The sequence below is a fragment of the Artemia franciscana genome, chromosome 3 (assembly GCF_032884065.1).
Source record: "Artemia franciscana chromosome 3, ASM3288406v1, whole genome shotgun sequence".
Lineage (NCBI taxonomy): Eukaryota > Metazoa > Arthropoda > Branchiopoda > Anostraca > Artemiidae > Artemia > Artemia franciscana.
In genome coordinates this window covers 3,507,449-3,528,453 of record NC_088865.1, presented here as the reverse complement: position 1 = coordinate 3,528,453, position 21,005 = coordinate 3,507,449, and the positions used below count along the sequence as shown (strand labels likewise).

Sequence of the window (21,005 nt, the reverse complement as noted above, 5' to 3'; positions counted from 1 at the left end):
GGAAAATTTTCCCCAAACGCTAGTACCGTTTGGCTGGGGTTGAAGACATTGTCCGCATAAGCAATAAGAGATACATCTATCCCTTTTAAAATACAGGAAAAAAACTGCGCGGGACTGTTCGTCCAGAACACAGTTGTAAACGTAAATGTGGATGTAAGGGTGTCTGGCCTTACTCCGCAATGAACAGGCATGATTATCTTTGTAATCATTCCGTCAGGCAGATTAACAATGCAAATGCAAATGTGATCTGTACCAATGCAATCGCATGCGCAAACCTGATTTGTACCTCTTGAGAGAGTTTTTTTTGATTTTATGAATTACATTGTAAACTTCCAAAACTACTACAGTAAACGTTGACCCCTATCGAAAGTACCTTTTCGAGTGTGCCGTTGGACGGATTTTCTATTAGTGGGTCTGGTTCTGAAAACCCCCTGGAGAAATTTTGTTCCCATAGGTCGGGAGGAATATTAAATGACTGGTTGGGCTCAGTGCTTCCACTTTTTGGTTTCAATTTTCCCTATTTCTATATCAATTTTCTTAAAAATTCCTTGTCTTCAGATGTGATTTCTCCCTATTTTTATCCCTAGAAAAAAGAGATATTTTGCCTTAGATTTCCTACAATCTACATGAAAAAAGTAACCTAGAATCAAAGTGTTATTTGTTACTTCAGATACTGATATACATAAAACCTTTTACACTATCGAGAACACATACAAAAGTCCAAGTAAGTGTCATCTCCAGCACTTCATCGCCCGTAGCGTTTGCTTTCGTCTTGAAGCCAGCAACAGCTTTCGGTATGCTGACAGTTGATGAAGTTTTATCTTCGTTTTTCATCCAGTAACTCACTCGAATAAGTGAGACTAGTGTGACGTTCCCGAAACTATTTCGGAGGTCTGTTTTGATTAATTTCAGGAGACTAAACAAACGCTCAGCTGGTACATTACTAATGGGTAACGAAAAGATCAGTTATATGCACTTCCACAATTCTGGGTACTTGATTTCACCACTGCGAGTCTTCAGACTAAGTATCTTCATCTAGTACTGCTCAACTGACATGTCTTCCGGTTGGGCATCTCCCAAATGAAGCTCAGTGACATTGGTCATTGCCTGAGATCTCCACGCTACGTCTGTTTTGTGGACGGAACACTTAGCTGTTAGAACAGGAAATCTCGCAAATAGTGGCCTTAGAGATTTTGGCTTCAAATTTCTTGAATTACTTGGTTCAACCAATGCCAAAATGTCATAAATTTCGTCTTCAAACTTGAAACGGTCTTGAATCTGCTTGATTAGGACTATATAATAGTTTCGACAAGAATGGTAAAAGAGATCAATATTATCCCTTGGCTCTTGAGCATCTACTAGTTCTTGCATTGAATCGGTTGCAGTTACTCCCACATATGTCTGGTTTAAAGGCAGGTATTCACTTGAAATGTAAAGATTCAGTTCGGTAAACGAACCAACACAGCGAATATAGTATAGTTCCATTAAGTTAGACGCAACGTCATTCACAAGCTTGCTGACAAGTTTGGTTTTCATTAGCGTTGAAGCAGATTTATTGGCTCCAAACATGACGTTAGGAGTATCTGCACAAAATCCAACAATATTTTGCCAGGGAATCGAGTTTTTTTTCAATGACTTGTTTGATGCAGTTAGTCAGACCCTCAACTGATCCATCACTACACTTAACCATATCCAATGCTTCAACATGAAGCTTTAGATCTTTCTCTCTAAAAAATATTACAATGATTTCAATGATATTACAATGGTTTAATATAATGGTTTAATAAAAATATTACAATGGTTTCTTCAGTATGGCAAAAGTGTTCCACCAGGGCAATTTTTACACTAGTACCACCATTTACATTCCATGACGCAACGCACATTTTAATATAGGGCACAACCATTTCGAACAGATTGGTTTTTGGCTTCAAAGTCCTTTTCAACGGGCAATTAGCATGGTAGCACGCTTGTTTGGTGCTTTGACAATTCAAACAGCAGATCGGGTTCTGACACATCCTTTCTTTCGTCACACCGTGGTAATTCTGAGCGCAATGGTCACGTTTCTAGGTATTTTTCACTGTGTCGACGCATGGCCGATTTCATGAATATGGATGCAAAGTTTCGAGAGATAAATAATTCTTGCATTCTGTAGCGTTCAAAGTCACATTTAATTGGCATTTGTGTGGCAGTATCAAGGGCATCTCTACTTGGAAAATACAGATTGAAGGTGCGTGATTTTCCAAATTGTTCAGCATTCTCACAACTGGCTATTAAACTTTGCATATCCTCGGCACTAAGAGATTTGGTAATCCCGTTAAATATACCGATGTGTGGGGGAGTTTTAGTTTTGCACTGGAACCCTGGTTTTGATTATTAATCGCAAGCGCCAATTTCTCCGCAGTAGCCTTCTGCACAATGGCTAGGCACCACCCCTTTTTTCTGGTCTGAGCTCATCCTTAGAAGTATCAAAGGATTCACCATACCCAGCTTTTATAAACGCTTTCCGCTCCGAGGGGATTTTCAGCGGCGGAGAGTTTGTAACAACTACAGAGTAAGACAGCTTTTCTAATCTTTTCTAATCTAAAAGACAACTTTTCTAATCTACAGAAATCAAAACGTATTTGAAACATTTTATGTTTGTGACATTAATGTTTTGGAAATTACTGAGACTTCCAGAAATGAACATCCTAACGCATTGAACAATCCGTTGCATTTCGTTGTTTCTTTTCAGTAATCTTGATTATTGACATTTTTTTATTTCTTTTTGAAGACTGATGAACACATAACATTCAAAACACTTATCGTTTCAGTGAAGTACGAATGAAATTTATACCTTTAAGAAATTTTGGGAGGGAAGGAAAGGGACGTGTAGTACCACTCCTATTTTTAAACCTTAATTAGTCTTCAAACATTATTCTATGTTATTCTCTTGTTGGTGATGTTATAACAAATAAAAACATACTGCTAAAAATTCAAATCGTTTTCTGGAAAGTGTAAAGACAATCTAACCTTTAGGAAGGATCAGGGACGTTAGCTCTCCTCCTGTTAGTGGTAATTTCTGTTTGTTTTAAATTTTAATTGAAAATTCCTCTTCTCGGTTTGACTGGTTTGAGTTAAAAGAAAACTGGTTTAAGTAAAAAGATTTAACTCACCTTTGTTCAGTTTTTCCACGAAGCCTTCAAAAGGATGGCACATATCATTTACTTTAGTAGATGTGCATGCTCTTATCCCTTTTCCGCATGCAGGGGCCTTGGTGGGCTCAAAAATGCGCTTTTCTTTAGCTGATTTAGCAAATAATTTTACAGTATCCAAAACATTTTCTTCATCCTCAATTTTTACTGAATTTACTGAAGGGATCCGGATTTACTGTATTTACTGAAAGGGTCCGGTAAGCCCGATTATTGTCGGACCAATTCGTTCGCACGAAGTATATTACCTTTGGAGAAAAACTCCATAGCGTGATTAATAATCTATTGATGTTTTATTCCGGCTAGCATTGCTTTTGAAACAAAATCCAACACCGCATTTCAAACTATGTTTTCCATAGTTTTCCATAATTTAATGTTATAATTTAATATTATAATAATTTATAATTATTATTATTTAAGTAAATTATATCTAATTAATTAATTAAATTAAATTATTTAATTAAATAAAAATAAATTACTAAATTAAATTATATATTATTATAATTAATAAAATTTAATATTATAATTTTAATATTATAATTTAATATAATTTAATATTATAATATAAAAACATTTTATATTTTAATATTTTATTAGAATAAAATTTGTTTTATTCTAAAAATTATTTATGTTTAAAGAGCGAATCGATGTAACATACATGACTCATTAAATATCTATCTATTATGTTCTGACAGACCTCAAGCCCTGGTGGAAAATCGAAGAAAAAGGGTGTCTAGTCAGTGCTAGAAATACCAAAGTGATTTTTCTTGCTTTTCAGGGTGGGGACTGTAATTCCCCTCCATAAGGTTTTCGACCATTCCAATTCCAATTGTGCAGTTTTTGTTTGAATCAGAAACAAATTTTAATTTTTTCTTTGAAAATCAACATATTTTTCTTTCCGTTACAAATTTTTGACGTAACTAAGATATAGCCGAAATGGCATATAAAGATTAATATAGGTCGCTACATCGTTTAAACATTATATGAAATCTGCCACCAAAATTAGTTTGTGAAAGTTAATTAGCTTACTGATCACAAATCGTGGCATAGTATTAAATATATATATATATATATATATATATATATATTCAAATCCCAATTTCTCAAGTATATGTCTTATGAACAGTGATTATTTCAGGACTTTCAAAAAATAATAAGTGTAGTATGAATAATCTCCTTAATTTACGCTGTATGGGTAATGTCTAAATAAATAATATTATAATTCCTGAAAATACTTTTCTATTATCGAACGAACAGCACATTGGCTAAAGAATTCTCTCCCAGAGATGGAAGGTTGCAGTTCGAGTAACTCGGTAGTAACGATATACAATTTTCATTTATAAATTTGAGCAAGTTACACTCTTTTCAGACTGTCTTTTTCATTTCTAGTCAGTATTTTTGTAAAAGATTCAAAAATTAATTTCTGCTTATTTTTATTGAAGCTTGTAGCGCGCGCCAAAATCTACCAAAAATGTAGTTTTTTTTGTGAAAATTTATTTTATTCTAAAAATTATTTATTTTTAAAAAACCGAATAGAGGTACCAATTTCCTTGAAAACAAGTAATTAAATATCTTTCTGTTATATTCTGATAGACCTGTAGCCCTGGTGAAAAAAAACGAAGAAAAGGGGTGTCTAGTCAGTGGTAGAAATGCCAAAAAGTGATTTTCCTAGTTTTTCAAGGTGGGGACTGTAATTCTCCTGCGTAAGGTTTTCGAACATTCTGATTCCAATTGTTTAGTTTTTGTTTGGCTCAGACTTAAATTAATTTTTTTTTTCGAAATCCAAATATTTTCTTTCCGTTAAAAATTTTTATTTTTAAGGTAAGTGGAAAAAATAGTCACCATTCCGGATACACTGTCAGATTTCTGTTTTTTCTCATTAGGCAGTCTTTTTTTTCAAACCGTATTTTTTAACTTTTAGATACTATAGGGTAAGGTTCATCTTCTACTAGGTTGCGGCTGGAGCTACGACAATGATAGTGTCTCTCATTGGAAAAGAAAAGAATATTTCAAATATTTTCTTCTTTTTCCCTCAAGAATCCATAGTTTGTTTAAAAAAGTTTTAAACAAACTGGTTTTTAAACAAAAACTTAAAAAAACAAATAGATATAGCAATTTCCTCGTCAAAATCCTAGGGAGGGGGGCAAAGTTGGAGCCAAATTTCAAAAATAAAGTGAAAATGACAGTAAAAACAGAAAAATGATCCATATTCTACCATAAAGGCACAGACTTACTAGAGAATACTGACCTGTTTCTCTGGATACTTCAATTATGCAGGCTTACCTTAGTTTTGACAAGATTTAGCAGCAACTAAATTTCAGCTGGGGGAGGCGGTAGTTGCCCCCCTCGGCCCCATAACAAATTACGCTCGCGATTAAATATTTCCTATGAGGTTCTGATAGACCTGGCAATGGGCAGTAGCCAAATTTTGGTTTGTAGGGATTTTTATTCGTTTTAAGTTTGACTTGAATATTCAATTTTAGTTTTACTCGTTTTAATAATTTTTATTCATTTATTTTAGCAAAGGTCATATGTATATTTGCTATGATTGTTTATTTAATTTCTTTTCACTTTGGCTTTCATTTATTCTTGAATAGTAATTTCTGGTCGTTCCCTTTAGAAGCCTTTCAAGACTTTTATCTATTCAATAAGAAAACAACCAACTTTAGAAATGTCAATCACTTCTGTAAAAAGTTTGTTTCACAGATGTACAGAGAAGTTCCTCAAATATATAAATTTATGTAAAAATATTGCTTACATACAAAGTCACATAGCAAAAAAAAAAACAAAGTTAGAAGAAATAGAATTCACACAAATGTTTAACATGAAAAGTCTTATATTCCAGTTATAGCTCGTCCTAAAATCAATGGATGATAAAACAATTCATGATAAAACCGTGGATGTCGTGTCTACCTGAAAAATAAGAATGAAATCTTTACAAAAAGAAATTACATTGTAATATTACTGTACTTATCCTAAATATTGAAATTACAATAAAATAATTTTAGTTTTAACATGTTATCTTTTTGATGAGTAGGCAACTACGTTTCTTTATTTGAGACAGTTTTTTTTTTGTTTTTTTTTTCTTTTGACCAGTCATTAAGGTGAAGTCAACATGGGCCTAACTATGTGTAATTTGAGCGTCCAGAAAAGAAGAAAGGCCTAATTTAATAACATTTGGGTTAAAAAAAGGGTATAAGAAAAAACAAAATTAAAATTATCTTGATTATCCGCTCAATGACATTAAAATTCAGTTACACTAACCTCACAGCGGATTATCTTTTTGTATGAGAATCGTGAAAAAGAGAAATTGCGTGGTGAGACCAATTTCTTGCATTAATTTGGTATTCATAGTCCCTATTTCTCAATCCTCAACATATCCAAATTGTCAGTATTGCATTACTTTAATTTTCTTTTCCTTTTGCAGTTCAGTTATTCTGGGGATCTAAAGATCGGTCCCAAATCCATCGTGTTGGAAGCTTATTTCATAAAGGTTACAGCGAAAAATTACAGAAAGTTAATTTATTAAAGCACCCAGGACACTAAAACTGAAATTTGACTCTTTAAAGTAGAGAAGTCTAACCTGCAAAACGACATACGTCTCAATACAGATAGAAAAACCCGAGAACTCAAGTTTCAATAAAAAAGACCCACATATGCATTATGGAGTTTAACACTAAACAGGCGCTAAGTTTGAAAATGAGGAACGTGGACACAAAATCAGCAGAAAATGAGCGAAAAAAAATATATCATCATAGAGCTCTAGATACTTTAATTTGTTGATGGATATAATATAACAAAATTAATTTGTTTTTGTTATAATAATTTAATTTAATAATAATTAATAATTTAATAATAAAATTAATTAATTTGTTATAATATAACAAAATTAATTTGTTGATGGATATAATAAAAAACAAACCCTGCCATACATTGGTAGTAAACTGGATAAAAAAACAAAACAAACTGCAAGTGAATGAGTAAATTATATAAGAATATAACCCTAAAAGTTTGTTACCGGATAGAAACTTAATAAAATTATATATTTTCATTGAACAACTAAACATCTAAGCTATGCATAAATATAATTATCATTAAAACTATTCAGGATAAAATAATTCAAATTACTAGTTAATTGACTTACTCACAGAAAACAATTTTAGAAAGACCAATGGGGCTATTCCATTTGATTGTATTTATCTCTTTAGCTGACTTTAAATTGTCAGATAAAATAATTCGTGAATAGTTTTAATGGTATTTATAGAGAGCCTGAGAAACAATAGAAGAAAAACACAAGTAGAGGTTTTGGATTTGTTTCTAGACAATAAATTTTTCGATCTCATTTTTCGTGAAACGGTTACACATACTGTTGAAATCCAGCTGATGAAATCCGTGTTATCATGGGAATGCTGATTTTTTTTATGCAATAAAAGAGTGTATTCCCATTATATTGGTTAGTCAATGAAGATCTTGAAAGTGACTTGCTCAAACAAGTAATGTCAAAGAATCGATTAGTGAAGATAAAAGAGAACATCTACCTCGTGGACAACAATACGGTTAGAGGCTTCAGAGATCAGAGGGATTTCAAGTTTAAGCCCCCTTCGATATAATCAACGCAAACTTTACGCAGTTTGCAATTTTCTCTTAGCGCCTGTCCATCAACGAAATGATTGTGCAATGTTACGAGAAACATAGCCTGAAGCAGTTTATCCAAAGGAAGTCGATTCGGATTTAAACTATGGGCTCTATGCACTTCGGACGGCTATTGTCTTCAGTTCCATCTTTACTCGAGAAAAGAGCCTAGTGCTTGATCTCGGGCTACTAAAGATGGCTTAGGGTCTCAACTCGTGAAGCGACTTCCGGATATAGTTGAAGATGAAAACAGACATGAGGTATATTATGACAATTTATTTCCAATTCATCTTCTTATGTGTGATCTGAAAGGAGTTGGATTTCAAGCGACTGGGATGGTTAGAGAAAACTAATTTGTAAGGTGTCCTCTCCCTTTCAACAAATATTTTAAGAAGGAGAAATGAAGAGTGAGTAGTAGTCGGTTTGATGCAGCAAACAATATATCGGTTTTGAAATGGCGGAATAACAATGTCGTCTCTATTGCATCCAACTATCTCAGCCTAGATCCACAAAGAACAGTTGAACAGTGTGAAGGAACAGATGAGAAAGACGGCAGTACAACAGCCGCATCCATTCAGGGAATACAACCGGTACAAGGGTGGAGTTAATATACATGATTGGCTTGTCAGCAAGTATGATGTGTCTATTAGATGAAAGAAATGTTGAACTCTGCTCGTGCGCCTGCTAGGCATGGCTGTCATTAATGTTTACACACCATTCAATAGGATGGTTGACAAAGAAAAGGAAATTTATAGATTTCAGACAGGAGGTCACTGGATCCCTTCCAAAACCCTATTGCAGAAGAGAGGAACCAAGTCCTTCGATGTTATAAGGATGACTAATTTCTGCACCATCAGTTAGCACACAATATTATAGAATACGACACTTCTTAGTGAAGCCGGAAAAGCCGCGACGATGCCAAAGCAAAAACTGCAAGAAAAAGCCACTGAGCTACTGTGAGCAATGTGTAACCAGTAAACCTTGTGCACTGGCTGGTTTGCATCTCACCACACTAATTTCTTACTTGTTTTGGTTTTGTATTTCATTAAATTGAATTTTTGGCATTAAAAACGTATTTTATGAAATTATGTATATTTTGATACCACAAGAACCCAATGTCCCATAAATAGGACGGCTTGTATATCGGAAACCAGAAATAGGAAAAATCTACAACTAAAAAAAAAGTAAAAAAAAAGAGTACAACCCTTAAGGCTCTTCAAATCCTTAAAGAATCTGCCTATCTCGTTCATTGCAAGCATTTTAGTTTTTGTGACTCAAAATTGATTGGGTGGTCTTGCAATAACTTATATAGCTTTGATAAGAGATCTGAATAGATTACAGAAAACTAAAAACATAGGTCTATTTTCCAGAAAATCCTATATAAACTTTTTAACCTCTCCTGTTTGTGCGTTAGACAGAGATATTCAAATTTAATGGAACTTACATCAATAGATTTTTTTATTGAACGAAGCAGAATTTTCATTTTAAAGTTCAGGAAAGGGCTTTTTCAAGCTTCCTAAAATGTTCTAATATACCTGCTTGGAAAATAACAAAAGTCAGCTCAAAACACCGGCGGATCCAGGGGGACCGGGGATTTTTCTGGCGCCCTCTTTTCCTGTGTTTTTTTTCCACTCTTTTTTAGAATTAATTTGTCAATTCGGTCAATTATTAGCACCTCTGTCACCTTCACCCCCCCTACTAAAAATTTTGCTCATTGGCACCCTTGTTACATGGGGCCCCTCCTCAAGATTTGCTCTAGATCCACCCCTGGCTCAAAAGAAGTATCATTGAATAATTTCACAGCTTTGTAAGTTTCCTGTTGTGCTAAACACCTTGATTAAAATCTTTGCCGACACAGGATGCATAGTATTTATGCTATATGTACATTGAATAGAAAGTGCTTTACTTAACAATTATTAAGATATTATAGGTTTTCTTTGTTTTAAACTAACCTCTAGTTAGCCTTTCCAGCTGTTGACATATCTAAGATCCCCTACTAATTTTTATCACAGTTGCTTCAGAAGCTCCCTGTGATGCTGGAGAAACTCGCTAATGAGCCTTTCGTCTTTGAAGCTGTCAGTCGACACTGAGATTCGCGAATTGACGTTTTTGGTATCGAACGTCCTTAACTATTCATTAATTACAAAGTCTTCTTTTTTCACGAGAAAACAACTGGCAACACAAATTTCAACTTTAAATACTTTAAAGTACTTAAGAAGCAGTTTTTTTTTCAGCTTAGAGCGTTGATTTGGAACTGTTCTCATAGAGAGCTATCCAACTGAAATGGTCTGTTGATTCTTCTAAACAGAGATCCAAAAAATTTAACTAACATTATGATGAAACTAAACAAAGGACTAGAGGCACCTCGAGAATAAATGATGAAGGAAAAGACATTGAAAATAATAAAAAAGAAAAAAAAAGAAGAAGAAGTGACCCAGTACTTGAAGAACAGATTTATTCAGTACTAAAGATCAATTTCTAGCCATTGTCCTGAAATAATTATCAAAACGAAGACACTAGAGATAAGAGAAATATCGGGCGTCTTTTTATATGACTGGCATCTTGAGCTATGTTATTAAAAACCTGAAAGCCAAAGTCAGATACAACGGACCATTTTCCGTCGAAAGAAAAAAATCAATTAGTGGTATTTCAATTTTAGTACCAAGCCAGCGAAACTATTGCCATAAAATTCTCATACAGTTTCAAAGCTATTATTTAACAACAGTCAAGTGCCTCCAGGTCTCTGCCTATTTCGAAACATGTTGGCGGTCCAAACACGTTGTTTAAATTGATAGCTTGTTCCATACTCAAAGCCAGGTTCCGTTTGGAAACGTCTATTTCAACCTGCAGGGACCGAAAGTAGCATATTCCAAATCACCTAGCATATTTGAGTCGAGTATATATGTTGAACAGTTTGATTTTTCTTAGTTGGTCACGATATTTTTTTTTTCTAATAAACAGCATTCTTTTCTTCCTCATTTAACAAGTGAAATAGTTAGAGTATTAAATTATACATTCAGCCGGGGCTTAAGGCTTTCTTCCAGATGGGGTTTAACGTACATTCCTAAGTTGTTTCTTGCATGCTCAAGTTTGACCTACTCTTACGCTGAATTCTCCTTCAGGTATGAGCTTGTCTCTCCCTGGGCATTTGTTCACGTCTTCTGAAGGAGGTAATGAAACATATCTTTCACGGTATCAGGTGAGTTGTGTGTCCAGCTGTGAGCTGTGATAATTATGATAACAAAAATGAAGTTGACTGAATATACACTCCGAGTGGCCATTTTTGACCTTCAAAATTAAGGAGTCTGTGTAAGATATTTTTATACCCTTGGAGTGAGGACCAGAGTGTAAAAAATAAAACTTCAAGGGATTTTATACAGCAAATGTGAAAAACATTGGCAAAATAAAATACTACTTTTTTGTAAATTATATTTGAAGAAAATTATTTCTTTTAGAAATATTTAATTTGCAAAAATTATAAATTAGTTTAAACATTACAAAGATAAAAATAACTTGGCTAATTTAACCTAAGATTCGTATTCATTTAATTCACACTGTTGACATCTTAATTTTTCCAAAGGTGTCAACCACGCATTGACTATCAACATGCCAAGAGAGACGTTACACATTATGCTTTCTTCTGATGGAACATTTCAGCGCTTACGGAATTTACAATATAAGATGAACATACTCTAATAAAAAATTGACTATATGGTAGCAAAAAAAAATGAATCTATTTGGTGCTATCATATGCATCAGTAAAAAGACACTAGCCAAACATTATAATAAACGTAAAAAAAAAAAAAATTCGTGCATACATTCCTTTTGCTGCATCGATTGGTCATATCAGGGTTGCCACCCAGTGAGAAAAAAAATCACTAGATTTTAGTATTTTTTTTGGCTGATTTAGTTATTCTCTTCAATAATCTAGTGATTTTGTTCAGGCAATATAAAAAATCACTAGGGTGGCAATTCTGGATAATATCCGTAAAAATACTAGATATACCCCTTTTATTTATTTTTGTTTAAGCACTAGTCGCAAGTACGGTCTCAACCTCCGATTGCGCAAAGGTTTAATTTTGGATTCTGGACAAGCTGCTGGGCCTATGACAATGGAGGATCTGGAAACAAATCTTTGGTACTGGGCCCAATATGAAAAGAATGTCAATAATTTCCCAAACTGAAAAGTTTATTTTAAAAAAAGAGTAAAAAAAGAAAAAAAAAAGGAAAAAACAGAATGACGGCACCAGAAAAATCCTGAGGGCGGGGGGGTGAAAAGGTTCACCTGCCCCCCTGGATCCACCCAGTCTAAGAAACAAAAAGTTTTTTTGGTCAATATCGAAACACATAGAGGAATAAGACAAAAAATGAATTAATGATCTCATTCATTTATTCAAAACAAGCAAACTTATTTTATTTTCCTCTATCATTTGCCTTTTCTTTAGCACATTAGAATCCTTCTAAATAACAAGAAGATTCCTCTATTGGGAGCGAATTAAAAAAGTTCCCTCCTACGGATCTCCTCTTGCTTAATTTGAAATTCCAAATCTGGGGACCGGTTTCAATTTCAAGGGGATCAGATAAATATGGAAAATTCTAACTTAAATAATTGTTGATATTATCTTATAGCCACCAAATACTTTACAAAAAATATATAAATGCATACTTGCAAAGATTCAATAACGGAACTGGTAGCATTCTTCATAGCACAAAGGAACTGTAATATATCTAAATCACAATCATACCGATTTCTGAGATTTTGATGTCGAAGGGCGATCAAATGTTTTATTTACGACCTGAAAGATAAATTTTTGCATTTCTTGCTATCAACCAACAATTACAAGAATAGCCTATACACTATTTAATAGCGCTATAAAGTGATAGGTAAGTGCGAAGCAATTTGGGAGCACGTCCAAACAAATGCTTTAACTTCCAAAATTGGAAATTCACTAAAAAAAAACTACTAAAATTTTTGGCGAGACGAATTTTGGTGAAAACATCGACTATGACAAAATTAAAACATTTTATCGCCAGAGGCGTCACTTTTTTAACAGAGGAAACGGTGCAGACCTAACAATTCACATTATTTCTGACAAGATGAGCCAAATGCATATACAATAATAAGAGGTCGCTGCACACAAGGAGGAACTTTGTTGTTTTATGATTCTTTTTTAATGATACACCAACAAAGGTATTTTTCAATAACACCATAAAGGTATTTTTCTAAATGTAGGGGCAGAGGGGAAGGACAAAAAAGTATAGGAGAGTACTTGCAGTGGGAAGGGATATTGAACTGCCAAATATTTTTTTTAATTACGAAATTTTTATCCTTCCAAACAGGGGTTCGATTCACAAGAATGTAGGCAAGGGGGGATATTGCATTTTTCTTAATCTACGAAGGGAGAGAGAAATATGATGAAAGTTTGCTGTTAAGATATGTAATTATAATACTAATTTCTTTCTAGTGACACAGGTCCTTAAAAGCTTTCGTCAGCTTTTTACTGGCATACGAGGGGCAAAGAAGAATGGAGTGGCAGCTACTTTTGACAATCACCACCCAGGAGTAATTATGGCTGGTCATTTTCGCCACGGAACTGTTTCGCATCATAGTTGAATATGTATTGTCAGAACATCGTTGAATTTATAACGTCGACCACGAGGATTACGAGGCCAATTAAAAAAAAGATAATACGTCTACTATAAAAGTTTAAAAGTTTTCTACCATATAAGTCTGCATAAGCAATTTGTGCCCTTATCTACGAATACGAATCATATCGATATGAATGCAGTATGATATGAATCATATCATATCATACTCAAAGTTTATTACAGCCAACTTAGAACAAAAAACAACCAACAACAAAAGAAACCCTTTTTCAAAGAAACGTTGGAGGACTAGTAAGGTAAAAAAAAACAACAGAGAACTGCCAAAAATTTTGCCTGAATCAAAGACTGTCTCTTCAATTTAGATAAGAAAAAAGGATAGTAACAAGAAGAAAAGATAAACGCCAGACAAATTTAGAAAGGCGAAATAATAAATTATGCAAAAAATGAAACAGACTTCATTGTTAGACTTCAACAATGGTTGAAGTCTACCAAGTCTCAACCAAGTGGCCCTTTGGTTGGTTACTCCAACCAAAACATTATAGATTACCTGCTTCAGTTTCACTGAAGAAAAATTATCTAACGTTACAGGTACACTGCAGCATTACATCTGAAAAGGGTTTTATTTATTTTTGTAGAAGATCGGTAAAAGTACAGCCCCCTTCCTCCCGAGATGTAACCCCATTAACTATCTAGGGTACCACATTCATTGTCTTTGAGAAAAGACAAAGAAATTACAGGACCTGCCATTAAGTGAAATGCAATGGGTCTTTTCATTTTCGACCGGTAGTCCCTCTAGTTACTTATACCCACCTTTTTACCTAGTAACACCTCTACTCACCTCATCACCCTCATTTTGCATGGCTGGCTGTTCCAAGGGTATATCTTTTATGGCCTCAATCATTTTTATAGCTGCTTGGCGTTTCGCAAGCTTTTTGGATTTCCCCGAACCTAGAAAAAAAAGAAGAAAACATAAAAGTTCATTGCAACTTTTCCATATTTTGGGTAGCTATTATTCCCAAAAAATGAAATACTCTCTGACTTTGAGCCTTATTAAACGTATTTCAAGGATTTCTCACTTGAAAAGTCAGTAAGAAATCATTCCACAGCTTCCATCTGTTCAATACTTTTGGACGATGGCTATTAATATGGGTGCTAACTTGTACTGACAGCTCTCCCCTTGTTGAATTAGATTAGCATAAATTGTAGGACAAGCGAAAGCCTGTCAATTGAACATATCAATCAACATTCTCTGACACCTTCAACTCACTACCCTTATTTTGTGGAAAAGAGTTTCAATGACTGGGAGTGGTTTTAATAGCATCTTCTCTATCTGGCGTTTTCTGGCTGTCATCTGGCAGTCATGAGACTGTTGACGATGTTTTGCAACGTCCGAATAAATATTCGGCCAAAAGAATCTTTCTAGAGTCCTGTCAGCAATTCGTTGCCTGCCCGTATGCCCTACCATAAGTCAATTATGGGCCAGTTTTGGCAAGTCTGTTCTGTAGGCTGAAGAAGCCACTAATTGCCACTTCTGCTCGTCCCAATCTTTCTCCTTGACAACTCGGTAAAGGATCTCATCTCTCACAATGAAATATTTTGCCTCTGTAGGTTCGGCCTTAGCCCACACCCAGAATTCTTGCAAGGTCTTATCCATCCTCTGAACTCAGCAAAACTTTTCCCTTTCTGTCGAGGTTACATCGGAGCCTCCTCTCCGTCTGACTTGCTCTGAGAAGTGGCCTTTCTTTCTCTACGCTTAATCCCCGAATCTTCTGCACTTTTCCTCCTCTAGAAAACATTGAGTAGTCAAATTCAAACTACCTTGCCTCCGAAATATCTGTATGTGACTCAGTCAGCTTGCTAGCTTTGGTTCTCGTTGTCACAAACACCTCAACTTCCGAATCTACCAGCCTCGAGAACTCTGGAAAATTTCAACTTACCAGGAACTTCTTTGGGATCCAATCCGAGACTGCAACCTTCACTGGAAGCTCAACAAGCGAACCATCTGCTTGTTCCACCCGTACGTCAACTACTGCCGTAGGATATTCGTATGTGTCGCCATGTACACATCTTAAGCGTCCTGACTCCACACAGCAACGTGAATCTTCTGGACCAACTCCGATTACTGTTATGTCCACTCGACTGTTCAACAGCATTCCAAAATTCCTTCTATCTACATTACCATGGAGCACTACCGCTCCCCCTGCCGGCTTCTGGTGATCGGGCCTTTTCAGGCTCTCAGCCAGGAGACCCTGTCGCGTACTTTCTGGCTGCTTTTTCCTTGGACAGTTCTTCGCAAAGTGTGAGGTTTCATCACACACAAGGCAGGCTCTCCTGTTTCCTACTCCACGACTCTCACGCGAGCTTCCTTCCTAGGACTCAGCTCACTTGATGACTGCTCTCCCCTCCTTTACGCTTGCCGTCAAAACTCCTCTGTTTCCTTCCTTCCTTGCCCGGACGCTGGTTCCTGTTATAGCCACCCGTCTTCAAACAATATTTCGTTGTTTTACGAGCTAGGGCACTAGCTTCCCTAAAAGAAACAGCTTCCTCAAGAGTTTTAAACTGCCTCTCACGAAGGGCTACCAGCAGATGGTAATGTACTGCCTCCATAGACTGTCCACCTCTAAAAGCTTAAAAATTTCTTCTACACCCTTCAATGGTACAACCACTCTGGCTGGTCGGGTGCTTATTGCCGCCAGGTTCTCAGCCTGCACTCTTAGGGATGTTAGACTGAACCATCTATTGAAGTTGGTTTCACTTGTGACAGAATACTTCAAATATTACAGTCTTAACCACATCATAATCAGCAGATGTATCCGCCGATGAACATGGCATTTTCTCTAATGCAGGACCAGATAGAACTGGATACAGCCGTGTAGCCCACTGTTCCCTAGGCCAGCCGTTTGCCATCGCAGTACTCTCAAACATGTATAAAAATGAGTGTTTTTCGTCACTATCTGTCAGCTTTATTAGCTACGGCCTAATTGTGGCTTGTGCTGTTGTAGGCTGCATTGCTGTCACAATCTGCATGTGCGATGTCATAAGCTGATTAAACTGCGCTGCATCTATTGGAATTGGATTCTTTATTATGTAAGGCCTGAATACTTGTTGAAACCTTTGGCAATATGTCCATCCCTACCTTGCCTTCCGCTTTCTCTATCCTTGCCTTACTATCCTCTGTTTCAGAAATAGCCTCTGACATAAACTTCACACTCTGTTGTTCTCCCTTCTATGGATAACTGATCCCCTTCGCCGAGCTCTCAGCCCCCTCTACAACCTCTGTTATATTTGACCGAAATACTTGTTCCGTCTTAGAGTTGAACTCTTTAAGAAATTTCGGATGCTCCGTCGTTTAGGGTGTCGGGTAATTTCACGTGAACTCGACCCAGTGAACTAGACCTAGTCTGTCTCACAGACTCGGTAGGATTCTCGGGCATACGACTTTACCCACTTTAGGTTACAAAAAGGCTTTTTGCTTATACTAAAAAAAAACAAAATCTCTCTATGGTTTACGAAAATATTGCCTTTCTTTATCACCTCAATAACCGACAAAATGTCACTCGAGTTTGTCGACAATTAGGAAAAAAGAAAAATTTGATCACCGGGTTTCACGATATAATCAATTGCAAAAGTATTAAATTTTCTCGAATGTCTAAAAGGAGAGCTAAAATGCTATAAAATAGCAAAATTTTTGTAACGTGAATTACTTAATCAAGTTTAGACAGTTCTCAAAAACCTAAAAGGGAAACTGCAGTTCTAAAAATTAGCAAATTATCGGTAACGTGAATTAATTAATTAGGTTTAGACTTTTCTCAAAAGCCTAAACTGAAAACTGAAATGGCAAAAACAGCAAAATGTCGGTAACGTGAATTATTAGATTAGGTTTAGACTTCTCTCAAAAGCCTAAACAGAAAACTAAAATTGTACAAAACAACAAAATGTCGCTAGCGTGATTAAATTAGTAACCATCAACTCAGAAGCTCTTCAAACGGGATCACTTGCAGGAATAGTAGACACTTTGTCCCTATTTCAGATCCACCGTTCAACGCCTCTCCAAGTTCAGGGATCTTATCCCGCCGCGAGACACCAAATGTGGCAACTTCAGCCACTTCAACTAATAATCAGAAATTAAGTCCTAATATTGTTCTCAATCAGGAACCCTTATCGCTATCTAAACTCACAAAGTGCAAAGGTTTCAAACAGGTGTCTTTATTGATCAAAATTCAGGAAAGGTTTGAGAATTTCATGCAAAAAAATTTATACAAAACGAAACTAGCTCGTATCTCGGCTCTCCACCAAAACAGGTAATTAGCCTCTTTTAAACCACACACTAACTTTAATAAGTATCACGCTTAAGAGAAAATAAATATTACGACGTGATAATAAAAAAAAGAAGAAAAATTATAAACAATAAAACAATGTTTTTAAGATTTTCCTTCCCAATAAAGTGATTAAGGAAACAGTTAAATAACAGACAAATAATGCGTTGAAGACTAATGGCATTACCTCTGATAAGAATAGGGGCATATAATCGTTACCGTAAGTCTTGCTTTAAAGAGACCTCGAGATCTATTTAGATCCCTTTGAGATCTCTTTTGATTTATAAAAGTAGAACCAAAGTCTCCTATTATTATCTAGAACTATAATAAGCACTCATAATTACATTCAGCATCAAATAACGTGTCAAAGCGTGTTCCCCAAAAAATGGGAGTAACGCTTTTTGGCAAAACTCTAATGCTGTTAAAATCATTTGGATGATCCATTCGTACTCTCCGAAGGTACTCTAAATTTTCCGGGCATTTCCGAGTTTTCGCAAAAAAACTTGGTGTAACAGTCTCGGAGTGTTTTAACGTATGTCTAAAAGAAAGCCATTTGAAGGTAGAAAAGCGAAAAGGATATGGGGCGCTAAATTTGGACAGTCTAAAGTGAAATTATTTTATATCATTAAAAAAAAAAAAAAAAAAAAAAAAAAATTCCAACCTGTTTCCTTGTAAACATCCACAATGCACGTCATATTAAAGACTGGATTATGGAGCTGTCCAAACTGAGAGACAATAAGATATCTTGGCGCAGCTAAACGTTTGGCAATACACAGTTCCTGCAGCCTTCCAACAGGGTTGTCATCGATCCCATCATCATCAGGTGAAGACAAACATCTAAAATCATAGGCAACTTAGGCGCACCTTATGGATATTTTTTGGCATTCAATGCCTTCAACTTTCAAAGCTTTCAACTTTTTCCAAATCTTCATCCTGTCTTGGAGCCAGGCAACAATCCAGGTTCAGGTTCGGGCTTGAGTTCAGATAAGACCGAAAGCAGACAAAATACACAACAAACAGAGCAGAAAAGGAAAAGATATAAGACTATAATGATTTCAAGATGGACGTGGGGGAGAGAAGTTCCTAACTACTTGCATGCATGAATCTTTTGTGTTACATCAGAACCTAATTTGTCCCCCTCCTGAAAATCTGCATAATTGTCTGGTCCTACGTCTCGGTAAAGCAGTTGTTTCCAACCTGTGGGGCGTCCCACCCCCCGGGGGGGTGTGAGACTGTTGCAAGGGGGGCATGCAGCTATTTCCAAAATATTATTTTCGAATACAAATTAAAAAAGTCCAACAGGTGTCAAAAATATAAATCAACAGTATACGTAATCGTGTACGTAAAACGTGTAGCCAAAACGTAATCCACACGTTTTGGCTACGAGTAAAGGATGATTTTACATACTTTGACAAACAAAGCTTTAGAAATTTTATTGCCGTTTGTAGCATCTTACCTATGTGAAACTGGTTTTTCTACAATAGCTGCCTTAAAAACAAAGTATCGATCTTGCTTAATGATTGAAAAGGAACTGAGAACCGCGATTTTTTCAATGATACCACGGTTTAAGAAAATTTGTGCTAAAAAACAAGCTCAACCGTCGCATTAAATTTTTTTGTTCTAGTAGTATTAATTATATTTTTTTTGTTATTATATTTCTTATAATAAATATATTATATTCTTACATAATATCGTATATTATTTTGTAGCCCATTAAATAAACTGTAATATCAGTTGAGTACTTATGAAATTTTATTTTTAGTTACATTAACAGGACGCAACAATTTATTTTTATAAAGGGGGCGCACCATTTTTTTAAAGGGGGCGCCGGTACAAAAAGGTTGGAAACCACCGCGGTAAAGGTTTAAAGTTTTGAAGGTATTATTAGGGAATTTAACTTAAAAAGACACAAAAAACAAATAATACTTGCGTATTTTAACCTGCCTATGATTAGTTAACACCAATACATTTTCAAAGAAGTGCCATTCTTTCATAAACGTTCTGTTTTGTTCTTTTCCTAGCTTAATATGGTTTAATGTCTGTGACAAATTATCTAAGATAGCTCACAGGAAAACAGTTCAGTCTTTAAAATCGAATTTTTATAACACATCCTGTTTTCTAGAAACAAAAGCTGATTTCCGACTTCTCTTGCCCAGTAAGTTTAAAGTTACTGTGTTTTTTCCATTGGTTATCATCTTTGTGTCTTATTTTGCTACATTTATTACGCGTGGAAGTGCAAAAGAAACTAAACACTAAATCTATTACACATGAAACACGCACAAACAAAACAGCAACAAAAAACGCAGCTTCAACAGCCCATGTTTAAAATCACGAATATCAATTTGGCTAAAAATATGTCACGAGTGAATAATTAAAAATGAGTAAGAGAAAGTCAGAGTCACAACAAAAGTCAGAGTCAAACTCAAAGAATGCAATAATAATAAAAATAAAACTTAAACTATTAACCAAGCAAAGGTTAAGGTCAGGAAATTACACTAGGGAAGATCTTTGGAAGGGTCTAGGGAAGGTCTAGGGAAGGCTCTCCTCAAGATCTCGTAGTTTTCCTTATTAGTTCCCCCATTGTGCTATTCAAACAACTCCCCCTGTTAATCAAAACACCTCCCCCTATATGTAACCCACCTCGAGGAACAATTAATGTTCCTCCTATACTCAATTTTACAAATCAATTTATTCTACAAGAAACTCAAGGTACAAAAATACAGCCTTTAGGAGTAGTAATTATCAGTTTTAGCTTAAGCTGACAACCATATATTGATAAAAAAAAAGATTTCTAGCATGCATTCTCATTCTCTTCTTAAGCTTCTCAAAAAATTATCTAATTTCACAAGAAATAAAACTTGAACTTTTAACCAAGCAAAGGTTAAGGCAAGGAAATTATACTAGGAAAGGTCTTTGGACCTGCTCTCCTCAAGATCTCGAGTTTTCCCTATTAGTTCACCCATTGTACTATTTAAAATCAAAATACCTCCACCCATACGTAACCCACCTCGAGAAAGAATTAATGTTCCTTCTATACTCAATTTTGCAGATCAATTTATCCTACAAGAAACTCAAGGTACAAAAATCCAGCCTTTAGGAGTAATTATCAATTGCAGCTTAAGCTGACAGCCATATATTGATGAAATGAATGTTCAAGCATGCATTCCCATTCTCTTCTTAAGCTTCTCAACAAATTATCTACTTTATCAAGAAATTGAAACATTTTCTACATTTTTCTCGTGCAAAAGTTCAAACACACAAT

General features: G+C 35.3%; 1 protein-coding gene across 1 annotated transcript in view; it reads right to left on the bottom strand.

The window, feature by feature from the left end:
- Positions 1 to 10,535: 10,535 nt before the first annotated feature.
- LOC136024690 (uncharacterized) overlaps positions 10,536 to 21,005 on the bottom strand; it is a 62,803-nt gene continuing 52,333 nt past the window's right edge. Inside the window, 5 exon segments of the mRNA XM_065700107.1 lie at positions 10,536 to 10,664; positions 12,487 to 12,561; positions 12,563 to 12,616; positions 14,266 to 14,375; positions 18,405 to 18,580. Coding sequence (XP_065556179.1) covers positions 10,536 to 10,664; positions 12,487 to 12,561; positions 12,563 to 12,616; positions 14,266 to 14,375; positions 18,405 to 18,580 — 544 coding nt within the window.